The sequence below is a fragment of the Chiloscyllium punctatum genome, chromosome 22 (genome assembly GCF_047496795.1).
Source record: "Chiloscyllium punctatum isolate Juve2018m chromosome 22, sChiPun1.3, whole genome shotgun sequence".
NCBI lineage: Eukaryota > Metazoa > Chordata > Chondrichthyes > Orectolobiformes > Hemiscylliidae > Chiloscyllium > Chiloscyllium punctatum.
In genome coordinates, this window is record NC_092760.1 from 87,228,578 (window position 1) to 87,249,764 (window position 21,187).

At 42.4% G+C, this 21,187-nt stretch overlaps 1 protein-coding gene across 16 annotated transcripts in view; it reads right to left on the reverse strand.

Annotated features, from left to right (window-relative positions):
- Nucleotides 1–21,187, reverse strand: part of nav2a (neuron navigator 2a) — a 1,091,104-nt gene that overhangs the window by 70,121 nt on the left and 999,796 nt on the right. For 9 of the 16 annotated variants that reach the window (XM_072592781.1, XM_072592776.1, XM_072592778.1 and 6 more), the window contains 2 exons: nt 13,776–13,799; nt 11,533–11,622 (listed from right to left, as the gene is read on the reverse strand). In XM_072592781.1, coding sequence (XP_072448882.1) covers nt 11,533–11,622; nt 13,776–13,799 — 114 coding nt within the window. The remainder of the gene's footprint in view (nt 1–11,532; nt 11,623–13,775; nt 13,800–21,187) is intronic. The other 7 variants (XM_072592785.1, XM_072592788.1, XM_072592787.1 and 4 more) reach the window with 1 other exon arrangement.

A 21,187-nucleotide genomic window follows, 5' to 3' on the forward strand; every position in this document is an offset into this window, starting at 1 on the left:
AATTACCTCAGAGAAGGTGATGGTGTTCTGCTTTCTGGAAGTGCTGCAAATGCTGTTCTTACACCCACAATGTGGCAAGAGAGGAAGTTCCTGGATTTTGACCCAGTGACATTGAAGGAACAGAAACGATTTCCAAGACAGAATGAGTGGACCAGAGGGGAATGGTGTTGGTGGTCCCATGTCTCTGCTGCCCTTATCCTCAGTGGTAGAAGTCATGGCTTTGGAAGTTGCTGGGTGATTTTAACACCCAGTAAAAAATAAATGACCACTGCAACAGCACTTCAGCCAAAAACAAAACTGGCAAAAAAATGCAACATCCCCTCCAGACATGAAGCTGACAGGTAAGTCAGCAAGATCAGACACTTGAGGCCTGATACAAAGAAAAGTACTTCAATTATTAAGAGTCACAGAGATGTACAGCATGGAGACAGACCCTTTGGTCCATGCCAACCAGATCCTAACCTAATCTAGTCCCATTTGCCAGCAAATGAGAGATATCCCTCTGATCCCTTCCTATTCATATACCCATCCAGATGCATTTTAAGTGCTGTAATTGTACCAGCTCGTTCCATACACACACCACCATTTGCATGAAAAAATAACCCCTTAGCTCTCTTTTATATCTTTCCCCTCTCACCCTAAACCTATGCCCTCTCATTCTGGACTCCTCCACCCCAGGGAAAAGACTTTATATGCTTATCCTTTCCATGCCCCTCATCTTTTTCTATAAGGTCACTCCTCAGTCTCTGACACTCCAGGGAAAACAGCCCCAGCCTGTTCAGCCTCTCCCAATAGCTCAAATCCTCCAACCCTGGCAACATCCTTTCTACTTTGACAACATTCTTCCTACAGCAGGGACAGCTGAACTGCACACAATATTCCAATAGTGACCGAACCAATGTCCTGTACAGCTGCAACATGACCTCCTATGATCAATGCTCTGACCAATAAAGGACAGCATACCAAATGCCTTCTTCACTATTTTATCTACCTGCAACTCTACTTTCAAGGAGCTATGAACCTGCACTCCACGGTCTCCTTGCTCAGCAACACTCCCCAGGACCTTACCATTTAGTGGAAAGTCCTGATCTGATTTGCTTTTCCAAAATGCAGCACCTCACAGTTATCTATATTAAATTCTATCTACAACTCCTCAGCCCATTGGCCCATCTGATCAAGATTCTGTTGTACTCTGAGGTAACCTTCTTCGCTGTCCACTACACCTCCGTAGAACACAGAACATTATAACACAGTAGAGACCCTTCGGCTCTCCATGTTGCGCCGATCTATGGAACCAATCTGAAGCCAATCTAATCGACACTATCCCATTCTCATCCATATGCCTATTCAATGATCACTTAAGTGCTCTTAAATTTGGAGAGTCTACTACTGGTACAGGCAGTGGTTCCACATCCCTCCTACTCTCTGAGTAAAGAAATTTCCTTTAACACAGTGGTTAGTACTGCTGCCTCACAGCACCAGAGACCCGGGTTCAATTCCCACCTCAGGCGACTGACTGTGTGAAGTTTGCACATTCTCCTCCGGGTGCTCTGGTTTCCTCCCACAGTCCAAAAATGTGCAGGTTAGGTAAATTGGCCATGCTAAATTGCCCGGAGTGTTAGGTTTTTTTTTAGATTAGATTACTTACAGTGTGGAAACAGGCCCTACGGCCCAACAAGTCCACACCGCCCCGCCGAAGCGTAACCCACCTGCACCTGCACCTGTAGGGGTAAATGTAGGGGAATGGGTCTGGGTGGGTTGCGCTTCGGCAGGTCAGTGTGGACTGGTTGGGCTGAAGGGCCTGTTTCCACACTGTAAGTAATCTAATCTAATCTGTCCTATACCTATCCACCCCTCAATTTAAAGCTATGTCCCCTCGGGCTAGCCATCACCATCCGAGGAAAAGGGCTCTCACTGCCCACCCTATCCAACTCTCTGATTACCTTGTATGTTCAATTAAGTCACCTCTCAACCTTCTTCTCTCTAATGAAAACAGCCTCAAGTCCCTCTGCCTTTCCTCATAAGACCTTCCCTTCATACCAGGCAACATTCTAGTCAATCACCTCTGAACCCTTTCCAATGCTTCCACATCCTTCTTATAATCCATTGACCAGAACTGCACACAATACTCAAAGTGCATCCGCACCAGAGTTTTGTACAGCTGCAGCATGATCTCATGATTCCGAAACTTGATCTCTCTATCAATAAAAGCTAACACACGGTATGTCTTCTTAACAACCATATCAACCTAGGTGGCAGCTTTCAAGGGTCTATGCACCTGGATACTGAGATCTCTCTGCTCATCTACACTACCAAGAATCTTGCCATTAGCCCAGTACTCTGCATTCCTGTTATTCCTTCCAAAGTGAATTACCTCACACTTTTCCGCATTAAACTCTGTTTGCCACCTCTCAGCCCAGCTCTGCAGGGCTGTCTGTAACCTATAACATACTTTGTCACTTATCTACAGCTCTTCTGATCTTAGTGTCATCTGCAAATTTACTCACCTATCTTTCTATGCCCTCATCCAGATCATTTATAAAAATAGATCCAAAACAGATCTATCATTTTGCCCTCATCAATCCTCTTTGTTCCTTCTTCAAAAACCTGAATCAAGTTTGTGAGACATGATTTCCCACACACAAAGCCATGTTGATTATCCCTAATCAGTCCTTGCCTTTCCAAAACATGTAAATCCTGTCTCTGAGGATTCCTTCAACAATTTGCCCACCGCCGATGTCAGGCTCACTGGTCTATAATGCCCTGGCTTTTCCTTAACACCTTCCTTAAATAGTGGCATCACGTGAACCAACCTCCAGTCTGAACATACCTATTTACCTCCCCATTTTAGACTCAATAATTCATATAATGCTTCACTATTAAGATGTGTAATAAAAATCATCATTTTTGAAGAGCAAAGTGATTCCAGTTATAAAGCTACGTGCATTTTATCAGAGCAGTTCAGTAACTTTGGCATAATCACCTTCCACTTTCTATTCACCATCACAGATGTGTTTGTCGACAAACACATCGACTTGGACGCAATATACCGGACACTACAGCGGACAGCTGGAACTGACAACCGGAAGCGGCAGAGACAGGCCACTATAAATGCCGGAGGAAACAGCACAGAAGTGCTTCACAGGAGGCTCCCAAGCACTGAGGATGTCACCTAGACAGGGGACGAAACGTTTGCAACACAAATTCCCAGCTCGGCGAACAGAACCACAACAACGAGCACCCGAGCTACAAATCTTCTCCATGAAACAAGTGTTGCACAAGTTACTCTCTGAAAATGTGACCTCGCTGCTTCTTATTTTTAGCTTTGACCTTTGCAATTGGGAGCCACAGGGAAGTTGCTGGGGTAGAGGGATTACATTGACAAACTGGAATGTTTAGAAAGTCATAATTTGCAGATTAGATCAACGCTGCTGTGCAAATAATGGCCCACGATGTACTTGTAACGATAGTTGGGCTCCTGCACATGCAGTGGACTGAATGGCCACATTGTGTGCCCTAACTGTCCTTAGATTCCATAACTTTGTTCACGGAGCAAGGAAAGAACCATTGGGCAATCAGCCATACATGTAACACAATCTTCCTGACAGTGCTGAGGTCCCTTGAAGCAGCAGGCCAGCAAGCAAAAATCCTTAGAAAATCTCTTAACACAGCAGTTGCTCCTCCAAGGTAGGCTGTGATATGAGTGGGACCACTTATCTGCCCGGCAACACAGGGGAGCTAGTTATCAGTGCCCACACTGGTTCAAATCAGTGACAGCACAGGAATGTGAAACTTCTTCACCCACAGAGTGGTGGGTACGTGGAATGCTCTGCCCCAGAGGGCAGTGGAGGCCCAGTCTCTGGATTCGTTTATGAAAGAGTTGGATACAGCTCTCAAGGATAGTAGAATCAAGGGTTATGGAGATAAGGCAAGAACAGGATACTGATTAAGGATGATCAGAATGAATGGTGGTGCAGGCTCGAAGGGCAGAATGGCCTACTCCTGCACCTATTGTTTATTGTTTGCTGACAGTGAAGCCCAACAGGTGCCTTGAGACAGATTCTGGTATTGGGTGAGGGTGTGGGGTGAGAGTGGACTGGGTGGGGTGAAATGGGTGGCTGATTTGGGGTGCTGGTGAGGTGTCCTTCAATACCCAATACACATCCCTATCTGAGGACCGCAAGACCACCACATAGAACAGTTCCTACTCTGCGATTGCATGGACTCATGAAGTCAGATCAATTTCAGAGAAAACCCCTAGCTAGAGACACTGTTGTGTTACCCACCTACAGAGGGAGCACTTATCTCTTGTGGTGGAAACTCTCAGCCATGCGCATTCCTACTGGCCCTCCCACATGCTGTCCTTCAAGAGTCAGTCTGTGAATGGCCCGACTCCACCAGCCCACTATTGCTGGGAACATCATACAGACAGCAGGACCTCAGAGAGGACTGGATTTAGGGCGTGGAAAATAAGTCCTGGAAATGGTCCTGCTCTGCACTTAAAAATACTAAAGAAAATCACACATTGGTTACAGCGCAGAAGGAGAACATTTGTCCCAATGTGCTCTCATTGACTCTTCAAACAAGCATCATCACCCAGTGCCGATCTCCTATTTTCTCTCCTCTATACCCTGGACACTACTTCTGCAGTGATCGTAATGAGGTCAGCCAGGTGGACCTCATAGTATTTGAGTTCTGATTGGGGCTTATTAATCTAGTCCAATCAGGAAGCCCTGGCTGACAGATATAAACAGGAGTGTCAGAAGTTCTGTTCACTCTGAGGGACCTGGACCAGTGTCAAGAACTCTCCACGAGTTAATAAAGGGTGAGTTGGTGACAGGATGTTGCCCTCTGGAGAGTTATTTTAATTTCTATCCAAATAACCATCAAAGCCCTTTTGAATGCCTCATTGAACCTGCCTCCACCATATTTTCAGGCAATGCATTCCACACCCTAACTACTCACAAAAGTGTGAAAACAATTTTTTTTCACATCATTCTTGTTTCTTTTGCCTATCACTCTACCCTCTCATTTTACGAATGGGAACAGTTTCTCCTCATCTATGTTATCTGGCCCGCTCATGATCTTGACAACCTCAAGCAAATCTCCTTTCAGCCTTCATCGCTCCAAGGAGAGTAGTCCTGGCATCTTCAATCTATTGCTGAGGTTTCTCACTTCTGGACTATTCTTGTAAAAACATAACAACATTAAAATTCCACCCTCAAAGAGCACCCCTGCCAACCACTATTTTGAAGATGGACACATCTTAGATGGAGTTCTAAGCAGCACTATTGGAACCAGTCAGGGAAAGAGAAAGAGCGAGCCAGCTGAATGCCCTTTCTCTGTTGTGCAGGGATACAGAACATACGGGGAACTCAAAAATTATACACACGTCATCAATTTACTCTGTTTATTTACCCAAGGAAATCATACAATTCTAATGGTCAAGTAAATTGAACTCTCTGCCTTAGTCAGCAGTAGGGACAGAGGCATTGAACATTTTGAAGGTGGAGGAGGATCGATTCTTGTTTGGCAGGAGAATAAAGGGGATGAGAATCCGGAATTCCAAACTCAAACTGATTAACTCAATGAGATTACGGCTGATCTGACAATCCTAAACTCTACTTTCTTGCCTTTTCTCTATTACCCTTCATTCCCTTACTGATTAAAAATCTCTCTCTCCATCAGCCTCAAATATACTTAATGACCCAGCTTTAACAGCCCTGTGCAGAAGAACTCCACAGATTTACTCCCCCTCTGAGAGAAGAAATTCCTCCCCCTCTTTGTTTTATTCTGAGGTTATGTCCACGGTCCTAGACTTTCTCACAAGGGGAAACAACCTCTCTCTATCTATCTTGTCCAGCCCCCTTAAAATCTTCTATATTTGAATAAGATCTCCTCTCACTAATCTAAACTCAAACTCTCCTTGTAAGAAAATCCCTCCTTACCTATGACTGATATCTGACATCCATATTTGAACCATTTTTAAAATCTTTCATAATTTGCCTCATCTCCCAATGTGACAAATATTTGAAGAACCGGATTTGTGATGTGAAGCTGCAGACAGACTGCGTCATGAGTTAAAGTTGCAATGAAAACACGAGAGTGTGTCGCAATGACTTTGCTTTTGAAGAGAGGTCACACACAACATGATTTAATATGTTGGTATTTGTTTCTGTTATGTTGTGGTGTGTCAGATACAAACAAATGCATCACCCTGTGTTTGAAAAATAACAACTCAGCACACTCTCTCCTGGACTCATTTTTTTTTCAGGACTTCAGACTTACTCCAATAGAGTTTAAAAACCATAAATCAACGTTAGCTAATTATCGGTTGGTGATTTATTTAGTCTTCACAACTACCATTTGCAACCTTGTCAGTGTGGTACAATATGGGCTTTGGCCCTTAACCTTGTAGCATCAAATAAATAAGCACATTCTTGATTTATCACTGCCATCAATGGAAGACACAAAACAGAGGCCAAATACTCGCCATAAAGGAGGAAGGAAAAGCCAAGAGGTCATGTCATGCTCGCTAGCTCAGTGGCACTTCCTAGCAGTCGATTAGTCAAACAGAGATGCTACTTGGAACACGTCATGTGTGGGTTGATCCCATAAGTGTTGCAATTTATTTGTAAGAGATTTAATTGAGAGAGAAGAACAGCATTGTTATTTGAAAATATTAGGTTGCATTTCTGATAAAATCCTTAAAATTATTCACTGACAAAGATCTTACAATAAACTGGAAAGTAGTTTCAAAACAGACTAAGTGTGGATAACTGTCATACATTCGAAATAACTCCTTTTTTAAGAGTCACACTTCCTGTGTGCTTAGTAACAATCCTTACTGTATTCTGTAATATCTTTATTACCAACTGATTTTATTTCATCAAAATTAATAGCTGGATTAATGTATTACTCAACCAATAATTAACAATGTCATTACAAAAATAACCTGAATGTAAAAGAGCAATCAAACATTGTCCTGAGAGAAACATTACTCCACACATTGTTAACACTTGAATTTACAAGCCTTCATGCATTCATTCATGGGATACGGGCATCACTGGCGAGACCAGCATTTATTGTCCATCTTTAATTTTGTTAAGCATTAACCATATTGCTGTGGTTCTAGAGTCACATTCAAGCCAGACCAAGTAAGGATGGCAGATTTCCTTCCCTAAAGGACGTTAGTGAACCAGGTGAGCTATGCTTTTGACCATGTGACATGGTCCTCGATAAATGAGCTTTTAATTGCAGATTTTATTGAATGAACTTAAATTTCATCCTCTGCCATGGTGGGATTCAAACCCATGTCCCTAGAAGATTCACAGAGTCAAAGATATGGGTAACACAGAAACAGACCCTTTGGTCCAACCTGTACATGCTGACCAGATAAACCAAACCAATCCAGTCCCACTTGCCAGCCCTCGGCCCATATCCCTCCAAACCCTTCCTATTCATATATCCATCCAGATGCCTTTTAAATGTTGCAATTGTACCAGCCTCCACCACTTCCTCTGATAGCTCATTCCATACATGTACCACCCTCTGCGTGAAAACGTTGTCCCATAGGTCTCTTTTACATCTTTCACCTCTCACCCTAAACCTATGCCCTCTAATTTTGACTCCCCAACCCCAGGGAAAAAACCTTGTCTATTTATCCTATCCATGCCCCTCATAACTTTGTAAACCTCTATAAGGTCACCCCTCAGCCTCCGATGCTCCAGGGAAAACAGCCCCAGCCTATTCAATGTCTCCCAATTGCTCAAATCCTCCAACCCTGGCAACATCCTTGTAAATCTTTTCTGAACTCTTTCAAGTTTCACAACTTCTTTCCAATAGGAAGGAGACTAGAACTGTATGCAATATTCCAAAAATGGCCTAACCAATGTCCTGTACAGCTACAACATGACCTTCCAACTCCTGTACTCAATACTCTGACCAATAAAGGAAAGCACAGCAAATGCCTTCTTCACTCTCCTATATACCTGTGACTCTACTTTCAAGCAACAATGAACCTGTACTCTAAAGTCTTCTTGTTCAGTAACACTCCCCAGGACCTTACCAATAAGTGCATTAGTCCTGCTCTGATTTGCTTTTCCAAAATGCAGCCCCTCGCATTTATCTAAATTAATTAAAATCCATTTGCCACTTCTCCACCCATTGACCCATCTGATCAAGATCCCGTTGTAATCGGAGATAACCTTCTTCGCTGTTTTGGTGTCATCTGCAAACTTACTAATGATACCACCTACGTTCACATCCAAATCATTTATATATCTGACAAAAAGTAGTGGACCCAGCACTGATCCTTGTGGCACTCCACTGGTCACAGGCCTCCAGTCTGAAAAACAACCCTCCACCACCACCCTCTGTCTTCTACCTTTGAGCCAGTTCTGTATCTAAATGGCTAGTTCTCCCTGTATTCCATGAGATCTAACCTTGCTGATCAGTCTCCCATTGGGAACCTTGTCGAACACCTTACTAAAGTTTACATAGATCACACCAACACTCTGCCCTCATCAATCCTCTTTGTTACTTGTTCAAAAAACACAATCAAGTTTGTGAGACATGATTTCCCACACAAAGCCATGTTGACTATCCCTAATCAGTCCTTGCTTTTCCAAATACATGTACATCCTTACCCTCAGGATTCTCTCCAACAACCTGCCCATCACCGACATCAGGCTCACTGGTCTATAGTTCCCTGGCTTGTCCTTACCACCATTCTTAAACAGTGGCACCACATTTGCCAACCTCCAGTCTTCTGGCACCTCACCTGTGACTATCGATGATACAAATATCTCAGCAAGAGGCCCAGCAATCACTTCCCTAGCTTCCCACAGAGTTCTAGGGTACACCTGATCAGGTCCTTGGGATTTATCCATTTTTATGCATTTCAAGACATCCAGTACATCTTCCTTTGTAATATGGACATTTTTCAAGTTGTCACCTTCTTTTCTCTACATTCTACATCTTCCATATCCTTCTCCACAGTAAACAGTGATGCAAAATATTCATTTAGTTTCTCCCCCATTTTCTGCGGCTCCACATAAAGGCTGCCTTGCTTATCTTTGAGGGGCCCTATTCTCTCCCTAGTTACCCTTTTGTCCTCAATGTATTTATAAAACCCTTTGGATTCTCCTTAACCGTATTTGCCAAAGCTATCTCATGCCCCCTTTTTGCCCTCCTGATTTCCCTCTTAAGTATACTCCTACTGCCTTTATACTCTTCTAAGGATTCACTCCATCTATCCTGTCTGTACTTGACATATGCTTCCTTCTTTTTCTTAACCAAACCTTCAATTTCTTTGGTCATCCAGCATTCCCTATACCTTTCCTTTCACCCTGACAGGAACATACTTTCTCTGGATTCTCGTTATCTCATTTCTGAAGGCTTCCCATTTTCCAGTCCAGATTTTACCTGCAAACATTTGCCCCAATCATCTTTCGAAGGTTCTTGCCTAATACCGTCAAAATTAACCTTCCTCCAATTTAGAACTTAAACTTTTAGATCTGGTCTATCCTTTTTTCATCACTATTTTAAAACTAATAGAATTATAGTCGCTGGTCCCAAAGTGCTCCCTCACTGACACCTCAGTCACCTGCCCTGCCCTATTTCCCAAGAGTAGGTTAAGTTTTACACCTTCTCTAGTAGGTACATCCACATACTGAATCTGAAAATGTTCTTGTACACCCTTAACAAATTTCTCTCCATCTAAGCCCTTAACACTATGGCAGTCCCAGTCTATGTTTGGAAAGTTAAAATCCCCTACCATAACCTCCCTATTATTCTTACAGATAACTGAGATCTCCTTACAAGTTTGTTTCTCAATTTCCCGCTGACTATTAGAGGGTCTATAATACAATCTCAGTAAGGTGATCATCCCTTTCTTATTTCTCAGTTTCACCCAAATAACTTCCCTAGATGCAATCCCAGGAATATTCTCCCTCAGTACAGCTGTAATGTTATCCCTTATCAAAAACACCACTCCCCCTTCCTCTCTTGCCTCCCTTTCTATCCTAGAACATCAAGCTGTCTGTCCCTGAGCCACATTTCTGTATGCTATGATATCCCAGTCCCATGTTCCTAACCATGCCCTGAGTTCACCTGCCTTCCCTGTTAGGCCTCTTGCATTGAAATAAATGCAGTCTAAGTTATCAGTCCTACCTTGCTCTTTGTTTTGTCCCTGCCTGCATAGACTGTTTGACTCACTTCTTTTCTCAACTGTACCAGTCTCAGATTGATCTCTTTCCTCACTGTCTCCCTGGTTCCACCTCCCACCCACCTTATTCGGTTAAATCCTCCCAAGCAGCTCTAGCAAATCTTTCTGCCAGTATATTAGTCCCCTTCCAATTCAGGTGTAATCCATCCTTCTTGTACAGGTCACTTCCACCCCAGAAGACATTCCAATGATCCAAAAATGTGAATCTTTCTCCCATACACCAGCTCCTCAGCCATGCATTCATCTGCTCTATCCTCCTAATCATACTCTCACGAGCTTGTAGCACCAGGACTAATCCAGATATTACTAACCTCGGTGCTCGATTATAGCCCAGTGACACCATCATTTACACTTGAGCACAACAGTCGGAACATACAAATTCAGAATAGGCTACTTAGCCTTTCCAGCCTGCTCCACCATTCAATAAATTCATGACTGATTGGATCACTACACTCCAATGGGCAACATCTTAATTTTGAAACAGTAGCCCCTGGATCTAGATTCTCCTCCATGTGGAAACATTCTTTCCTCATCTAACCTGTCAAGTCCTCCTGAAAATATTTCAAGTTGAATCAATCGGTCACGTTTCAATTAATCAATATTCAAAACTCCAGTGGGTGCAATGCTAGTCTGATTTGACTTTTACTCACAAGACAACCACTCATTCGAGGTATTAGATTTATGACGAGCAAATTATTGCAGATGCTGGAATCTGTACTGAAAACAAAAAAAAAATGCTCGAAATCACAGCAGGTCAGGCAGCATCCATGGAGAGAGAACAAGCGAACGTTTTGAGTCTTGATTCGATTTATGAAACTTCAGTGAACTGCCTGTAATCTTTTACATTTTTCCGTACATCAGGACACGAACACTGTTCACAGCACTCCAGTTGTGAGTGCATCATTCCCCTGTAATACTGAAGATAACCTCCCTACTTATGTATCCAATTCTGCTCATAACGAAATACAGAATTCTATTCTCCTTCCAAATTAACCTGTTGTACCTGCATACCAACCTTCTGCAATTCATGCATGAGTACACTGAGACCCCTCTGTATGAGAGCTCTGCAATATCTTGCCATTTATATAATTTTTTTTATTCTTCCTGCCAATGTGGAAAATTTCACACATTCCCACTGTGTACGCCATTTGCCAGCTTAGATCTTTCTGCCTGCTGGAGAGAAGTGCAACAGCAAAAGCAGGTTTTCAATAAAATAGCCAAAACAGTTCTTCTGAGCAGCCGAAGACTACTTCAGCGATTGCTGCTTTCAGTCTCCACACCCTGCTCCCCCAGGTGTTACTTACATTAGCAGTAAGCTGCGTCGTAAGTGCTGCCACTTTCTCCTGGGAAACATCGAGCTCCCGCCGAAGTTTGCGGATCTGCAGGCCAGAACACTACAAAGTTAAACGTCATAATCTCTATTTGATTCTGTTCGGAAAAGTCAAGCCACTTTCAAGATTATTACCTAGCACTTTTCTGACACACTCTGACACCTCGCAGACACATTATGTACATCATCCAGTGGTTTTCATCTCAGGAGACATCTAATTTACATGTTTGTACTTCATACAGTCTTTATATTGCTGAATTAAATAAGAAACTAATTTTCTTCTAATAAGACTTATGAATTCTGCTTCAACAAAAGCTATACCTTCTAATATCTTGCTTATAAAAAGTTATTTTTTCTAACCTCATCCTTAATTCGTCTTTGACAGTAATCAGCTGTGGAGACTTTATCTGTCTCGATTGTATCATAATTAGATTCTCTACCGTGTGGAAACAGGCCCTTCAGCCCAACAAGTCCACACCACCCCCCGAAGAGAAACCCACCCCCCCCACCCAATATTTACCCTGAAATAATGCACCTAACACTGTGGGCAATTTAGCATGGCCAATTCACCTGACCTGCACATCTTTGGATTGTGGGAGGAAACCAGAGCACCTGGAGGAAACCCACGCAGACACAGGGAGAATGTGCAAACAGACAGACAGGAATCAAACCCAGGACCCTGGGTGCTGTGAGGCAGCAGTGCGAACCACTTAGCCACTGTGCCGCCCAAGGACTTGAAGAGTCTTATCAAGTCATCCTTTAAGCATGTCATCAGAAACGTTCTAGTTTGGTCAGTGTGCAGAATCATCATTGTTGCTTACATCGAGGGAACTGGCAGTAAACCTTTCTCATTACTTTAGTACTTCTCTGAAAGTGAGCTGTCAAAACAATACGCTGCTCTTACTACGCCCTGAATTTGCATGAGGAATGAGCCAATGGTATCTCTTAATTTCTGCATCTGTTTAATTCAACATAAGTAATACATTTGTTTGCCTTTTTAAGACCGAATTGACATCCTATCACCTTTAAAAGTTTATGTATGTACACATCATGATCCATTTATAATCCTACTGTTTTAAGATGAATTTCCTTTAGGTGACTTACTTTTAAACACAATTTCATATTGCTTGACACAATGCTGCATTTGTAGCTCTCTGACCTGTCTTTTCCTTATGCTTTGTGAAAATCTTTGGGATAATTTGCTGTACTGTCTCCTTCTTGCCCTCTTCCCAACCACAATCCCATTCTAGTTTGGTGTTGCTTTCGCTTGACAGAAAGTCCTCATACTGTTTCCTCAACTCTCAAAGTCTGACAGTTTGTATTGAAAAAGAATTTCCCCAGTGCATCCTGTGGGACATCATACCTAATACCAATCAGAGAAATTTTCTCACCCTACATCCCACCATCCACAGCTATTTGTTCTCCATTTCCTTATTCAAGTAGTCAAATGTGATTCTGATTAATTCTAAGTAACTATATTGAGATCTGCCTTAACAAAACACTGTTGAAAATCCAGATTAATATTAACTATATTTCTTCTCCTGCTCTTCCATTATACAATGATAGAGAAGCTTTGTAGCTGAGGTTTAGGTTTGTGGATTAGGTTGTAAGTTTGCTCACTAAGCTGGCAGATTTGTTCTCAGACATTTTGTCACCGTGCTGGTAACATCATCAGTGAGCTTCATCGGAGGTTCAGCGAGTAAACTTACAACCTCTTTACAATGAATTTGACAAGTATCATATGGACAATCATTTGGTAGAACATTTTTAAGCATATTGTATTCCTCTCATCTGGACATTTTGCAAGAATACTAATTAAAAGGCAAAACCAAAATCCATCTAGACGAGACAACAGTGCTGACTTGTATGGTAATGGACTCTTATTGGTAGAGCTGTTGCCATGAGGAGTAAGATTAATATTTAACTGCTAAGCTTCGTTTAAACTGTAAACCAGATAGGACTGTTTTTGGCTTCATGGCAACACCAGTAGCAACATAAAATAGCTAACTTCACATCAATCAGTAGTCATGTGAAATATTCTGATGAGTGACAAAAGGTTTCAACAAAACATATCCATTTTCAGTAAAACACAAATATCCTATTACAATTGTATGCATTAGCTCATCCTTCTGCTATTGCTTTGCAACTCCATTCTGTACCATAGGCCTTAACTAGCAATTTCAATTATTTGACTCTATGATTTTAAAGTACACTTACCTCTGACTGTGACTTTTCTTCAGGCTGAAACAAAGAAAAAATGTAATATTTTTTAAAAAGCTGTGTAGATAAAAAGATTACAAAGCAAAACTAAGTGTAGTATTATTACACAATATTTATATATAAGAAAAGTATCTATCTGCATTGGTTATTGCATCATGTTAAGGTGAAGGGGCAGGAGGTTTAGACAGAAGTTAAGGAAAATATTTTTCACCCAGAGTGTGCTGGGAGTCTGCCTGGGAGGGTTTTTTTGCAAAAAATATATGAATGAGCACTGCATATTTCATAACATTCAAGTCTATGGGCCAAGGGTACGAAAGTGAGATTTGTGTAGATAGGTTGACACAGACTTGATGGGCTGTAGTGTTTCTTCTGTACCGAATGACTCAATAACTACGATTAACTGCTTTCACAATTTTAACAATGACCGTAATGGATTTTATAATGTAATGTCCCCTTAGGCTTCATCGTTGAGAAATGGAAACAATTTTGGAGACATGGCAGGATTTCAGCATCTCCCCCAGGTTTTCAATCCTCCTGCATGAATTCGGAACTGTGAACGTAAATGCTTATTTAACTGTGGGGGGCTGTCACAAAGTTCAGCCAAGTCTGTCCACACTCTATACCCACTTTCACACAGACTGTCACACAGGGGTCACCAGATGGTGCTCAGAAGGAGGAATTCTGCCCAATGTTTCTTTACCCTTGGACATGGTCCTCTAATTCTAACTTCAAGACATTAGAAAAGAACATTGTGTTGGACACAATGTTAGCAATAAAACTATGAGTTGCACTCTCTTTTACAGAAAACGTACAAATCTACCAATAACATAATGCATCCTTTACAAATTCATAAACATTAGTATGACATTAAGGTTACAAAAATCTACTGTACTTGGCATAATGGTGCAAAGCAACTTTACATGCAACCCTTATAAATGATTCCATTAAATTTCTTAGCATCGTTGATACCTGGACTTTAGACTTGAGGAGAGATTATGCAAATTAGGTCTGTCTTCTCTAGAAATTAAAAGGTAAAATGGTGATATGATCAAAGTTTTAAAGATATTAATAGGAAAAGACAAATGGGCAGCAGGGTGGCACAGTGGTTAGCACTGCTGCCTCACAGTGCCAGAGACCTGGGTTCAATTCCCACCTCAGGTGAATCTCTGTGTGGAGTTTGCACATTCTCCCAGTGTCTGCGTGGGTTTCCTCCAGGTGCTCCGGTTTCCTCCCACAATCCAAAAATGTGCAGGTTAGATGAATTGGCCATGCTAAATTGCCCGTAGTGTTAGGTGAAGGGGTAAATGAAGGGGAATGGGTCTGGGTGGGTTGCACTTCGGCGGGTCGGTGTGGACTTGTTGGGCCGAAGGGCCTGTTTCCACACTGTAAGTAATCTAATCTAATCTATTTCCACTGGTTGGGGATTCTAGAACGAGGGGCACAGACTGAGAATTAGGATCAGACCATTCAAGAGAGGTGTTAGGAAGGGTGGGAGAGGTTTAGAACTCTCTTCCACAAATGCCAGTAGCTGCTGGATCAGTTGTTAATTTTAAATCTGAGATAAAGAAATTTTTGTTCAGCAAAAGCATTAAGGGAAGTAGGCCAATGGCAGGTATATGGAGTTAGACCAGTGATCAGCTGTAATCTCGAAGTATGGTAGAACACGCTGAAGGGGCTGAATGGACTACTCGTGTTCTGAAGTTCCAAAATAATGTGTAATTTCAAATGGAACCTAGAGGTCAAACAGTATATTCACTCCAGTTTAACTGGCAGGAGCACAGTAGTGTGGTTAAGTGCTTCTGCTGAATGATGAAGCAAGCAGCATGTGTTGAAATGATTGATCACCTTCATGCGGTCAGTTTCCATACCAGACACACTGCTTAGCTGTTCAGGTTCCCTTGAAATTCCCAGCATTTCGATACGTCCATGGCTGTTCTCTTTTGAATCTGCTCAGATGACCACCACCACCCTCCCCACCCCCCACAATTTATCTCCTGCCCTCTATACGATATGACACATTATTTTTATTGACGTGGCATTCCTTCCACAAGGTTTAGTGACAAACAAAAACCTGTTTATACTGCTGCTGTTAATTCAGACTGGTTTGCCTTTTGGAATTGAAAATGCACCATTGAAGGAGCCGCTAGTCAGACTGACTTCGATGAGTCTGTAGAAAACGATGCCTTTTTGGCTGTTTATAATTAATCTGTTTTCAATGGATTTGAATCAATCTATTATAGATGAACTGAAGAGGGCATAGGGGAAATTGAGGCTCGGGAAGAGGGGATGGAGAGATTGGGACTTGGGAAGAGGGGGTAGAGGAGATTAGACTAGGGAAGCGGGGATAGGGGAGATTGGAATTGGGAAAAGGGGCTTGGGAGAGATAAGGACTTGGGAAGCAGGGATAGGGAGATCAGGACTTGCGAAGAGTGGATGGGGGAGATCAAGACCTGGGAAAAGGAGGATGAGAGAGATTGGAGTTGGGAAAAGGGGGAATATGAGAAGGTGCGTGCAGCTCAGGTTTAATTTGCATATGTTTTATTGGAATGACATTCAAATACCGACCAAGCATGCAATTTATAGGCCTCGCTGCTCAAAAAGCAAGTTACTTGCTTGAAAAAAATTAAGTGATATTTCAAAGTATACAATGGCGTTTGGTAGCATATTGATTCATAATTTATTTAAAATGCAATTAGTTTTCATCTCATATCTTACCACTGATGAACTGAAGAGGGGATGGGGGAGATTGGGACTTGGAAAAGGGATGGCAAACATCAGGGCTAGGAAAAAGGATTAGATTAGATTACTTACAGTGTGGAAACAGGCCCTTCGGCCCAACAAGTCCACACTGACCCGCCGAAGTGCAACCCACCCATACCCCTACATTTACCCCTTACCTAACACTACAGACAATTTAGCATGGCCAATTTACCTGACCTGCACATTTTTTGGACTGTTGGAGGAAACCGGAGCACCAGGAGGAAACCCACACAAACACGGGGAGAATGTGCAAACTCCACACAGTCAGTCGCCTGAGGTGGGAATTGAACCCGGGTCTCAGGGGCTGTGAGGCAGCAGTGCTAACCACTGTGCCACCGTGCCACCCACAAAGGAGATAGGGAGATGGGGATTTGGGACTTGGAAAAGGGAATAGGGGAGTTCTGGACTAAAAAAGGGGCAATGTGAGAAGGCGCGTGCAGCTCAGAGTTAATTTGTATGTGTTTTATTGGAATGATATTTAAATACTGACCAAGCATGGAATTTAGACCTTGCTGCTCAAAGATCTTACTGGCTTTAAAAATATCAAGGGCTAGTTCAAAATGTATAATGGTGTTTGGCAGCACATTAATTCATAATTTAGTTAAAATGCAATTAGTTTTTTTTGCTCGCAGCCCCTGCCACTGAATAGAGCCTGTCAACAGAGTTGAAGAATTCCAGATGCGGTTTCAGTCATTACACAGAGAAAACAACTCACTTGATCCCTTGAAATACAATTACTGAAATCTATGTGGCAGAGCTAATTTATCAAATTATTTCAAAACCCTATTGCTCTGCATCAGTTTTATAAAATTATCACTTCAATAACTCTTCACAGCTGTTGCACAGTTCTCATTTACAATCCCACTGCTGCCGTATTGCAAGGTAAAACTACGATTGTTTACGAAGCCTAAGTGCTTTGAAGACACAAAATCTGGCTTCTGCAATTCAAAGGATAAGATGGTGAGCAGACAGAGTCAACGTTAGGTGAAAAACTTGGTCAAAGAGCTCGGGCTTAAGGATGGCTTTAACAGAAGACAGGGAGGTGGATAAGCAAAATATGCTCATGGGGAGATTTGCAGAGTGCGCAGGCTACCCAACTGAAAACATTCCCCAAGAGTGTAGGGGCAAAGGGAGGGGAATACACTGTGTGTCTGTTTTGGAGGGTCAGTAGAAAGTGTGTGTGTTGGAGCCAGATGCAGTCATCATAGGCGGATAAAGTTACAGAGGCTTGAAGAGTCTTGAATTAAACTACTTCTACTTTTCTATTCTTAAAGCTGGTTTTGCAGAGTGAACTGATTTTCATCTGCAGAAGGATTTATGAAGAGCTGAGGAACCAAACACAAACATCAGCGGGCTTTTATTCCCCAGACTATATTCCACCCTATCACTATCATACTTCTCTTTGCTTACGTGCCCAACTTGAATGGCATTCTCCCTCCCGTGTCATGGTCAATCTGCTCATCCTCCTTGCAGTCCCCCTCCTCATCAAATTGGATAGGAAACACCTCACATCTGCTGGAAAATGTTAGGGATTGAGACTCGTCTATAACAACTGATTCCCTGTATCTGCTTGACTCAGCCATATCCCCTTGTCCATGATCAATGATTCATTTCACGGTTAGGACAGCATGGTGGCTCAGTGGTTAGCACTGCTGCCTCACAGTACCAGGGACCCAGGTTTGATTCCCAACTCAGGTGGCTATCTCCCCATGTCTGCATGGGTTTCCTCCGGCTGCTCTGGTTTCCTCCCACAGTCCAAAGATGTGCAGGTCAGATGAATTGGCCATGCTAAATTGCCCATGGTGTTAGATGCATTAGTCAGGGGTATGGGTCTGGGTGGGTTACTCTTCGGAGGGTTGGTGTGGACCTGTTTCCATACTATAGGGAATCTAATCTAATCAAAGTTCTGCCTATATTAAGGGCTGAGACTGACTCCTGGAACAAAGTGTCCAGGTAACTCCCCCACAATGTATACAGCTCAGAATCCAGCATAGCAACTCCAAGTCAAAATTGCACACAGTCCATTCATTTGACTTTTGCGGGCAAAAAAGTTTCCAATTTCCCAAGGAAGGTGTGTACAGAATATCCAATGGCATAAGCATGTATAAACCTAACAAATTGCAATACTCAATCATTCTACAGAAGCAGTTCAATTCCAGTCTGCCATGACTCCTGTGAGTGGTGGTCCCTGAAATGTAAGTGAAAACCGACAAAGCACTTGCCTCTGTCGATATTACTCAATTATGTTTAATAACATGACCCTAGTTGCAAAGAAAAGCAAAAGCAACTTACAATATAGAAAGAAGAACAAATTTAAAATGTGGTGTGTGTAGCTAAATATATATCAGGCATGGGATACAGGGGAATTTGGCTGTCTGGATACAGAATTGACTGGCCCACAGAAGACAGAGGTTGGTGGTAGATGGAAAGTATTCAGCCTGGAACCCGTTGACCAGTGATGTTCCACAGGGATTGGTTCTGGGACCTCTGCTCTTTGTGATTTTTATAAATGACTTGGATGAGGAAATGGAAGGGTGGTTTTGTAAGTTTGCTGATGACATGAACGTTGGTGGAGTGGTGGATTGTGTGGAGGGCTGTTGTAGGTTGCAATGGGACATTGACAGGATGCAGAACTGGGCTGATAAGTGGCAGATGGAGTACAACCTGGAAAAGTGTGAAGTCATTCACTTTGGAATGTCGAATTTGAATGCAGATTACAGGGTTAAAGGCAGGATTCTTGGTAGTGTGGAGGAACAGGGAGATCTTTGGGTCCATGTCCATAGATCCCTCAAAATTGCCACCCAAAGTGATATGTTTGTCAAGAAGTTGTATGGTGTGTTGGCTTTCATTCGCAGGAGGATTGAGTTTGAGAAGTGCAAGGTTATGCTGCAGCTCAATAGTGCCCTGGTTAGAACACACTTGGAATATTTGTTCAGTTCTACTCACCTCATTATAGGAAGGATGTGAAAGCTTTAGAGGGGGTGCAGAGGAGATTTACTGGGATGCTACCTGGACTGGAAGGCGTGTCTTATGAAGAAAAGTTGAGCGAGCTAGGGCTTTTCTCACTGGAGCGAAGAAGGATGAGAGGTGACTTGATAGAGGTGTACAAGATGATGAGAGGCATGAATAGAGTGGATAGCCAGAGACTTTTTCCCAGGGCAGAAATGGCTGTCACAACGGGTTTTAAGGCGATTGGAGGAAGGTTTAGGGGAGATGTCAGAGGTAGGATCTTTACACAGAGAGCGGTGAGTGCATGGAATGCACTGCCAGCAGTGGTAGTAGAGTCAGATACATTAAGGACATTTAAGTGATTCTTGGATAGACACATGGATGATAGTACAATTAAGGGTATGTAGATTAGTTTGATCTTGGAGTAGGACAAAAGGCTGGCACAACATTGAGGGCCGAAGGGCCTGTGCTGTTGCTTACTGTTTTATGTTCTATGTATATAACATGTCCATATTATATATCTCTATATACCAAGTATACATGTCCAGTTAGGTGTGTAAATAATCTTTCTAAGATGCATCTGATTTATATAGATATGTGTGTGTCCATATTAAATACAGTAAAAAGAGTACAGTCACCATAGGATCACCATGCCGCAGATGTGGGGCAAGGTTGAGAAGGCAGAATCGTTATGATAATCTCAGCCAGTACAGGAATTGAACCCACACTGTCCATCGCAAACCAGCCATCCAGGAAACTGACCCCTTACAAAACATATACAGAAAGTGGCATTCACAGCCTGGGGGCCGTCTAAACGTCACAACCTATGAAGCACTTCTGTGGTTGTGTGGGTAAAAGATGACAGCCAATTTACACTCTGCGGTGAGCTATATGACCAGATAATCTGTTTGACTAACAATCATCGAGGGATGACTGCTGATCCCAGACCCTGTGAAATCTCCCTTGCTCTTTGTTTTTGTTGCATGGGAGAAATTAACAAATCAGTGAGTGAGTCGATTGAATTAAAAACAATCCTAAAACTGCAGCTCAATATGAGCTGAAGGCGATGACCTGTGGGTAATGACTCACTATGTTTTTGAAGGAATCATTTAATGGCAATACTTTATTGCTTGTTTTGCAGCAAAAGTAATTACCTTCTGCTGCAATACTGTCACACTGGAATGAATGAAGACCCTTTATGCCAAGAGTAGAGAAAATTAAGACAAACAATGCTAAAAATAAATAACGCATCATTGAACAAATGCACCAGGAAACAACACTGCTCACAATTGTAATAAGTTAAAAAATCACACAACACCAGGTTATAGTCCAACAGGTTTAACTGGAAGCACACTAGCTTTCGGAGCGACGCTCCTTCATCAGGTGATTGTGGAGGGCCCGATCGTAACACAGAATTTAACACAGGGCTTTAATTCTGTGTTACGATCGAGCCCTCCACAATCACCGGATGAAGGAGTGTCGCTCCGAAAGCTAGTGTGCTTCCAATTAAACCTGTTGGACTGTAACCTGGTGTTGTGTGATTTTTAATTTTGTACACCCCAGTCCAACACCGGCATCTCCGAATCACAATTGTAATGTTCAGATTAGATGCTTTCAAAGGTTAAAAACTTGCCCACACCCTGATCAGTAATTTTTTCTGTACCTCATCCAAAACACCTTCAAGCACTTGACAATAACAA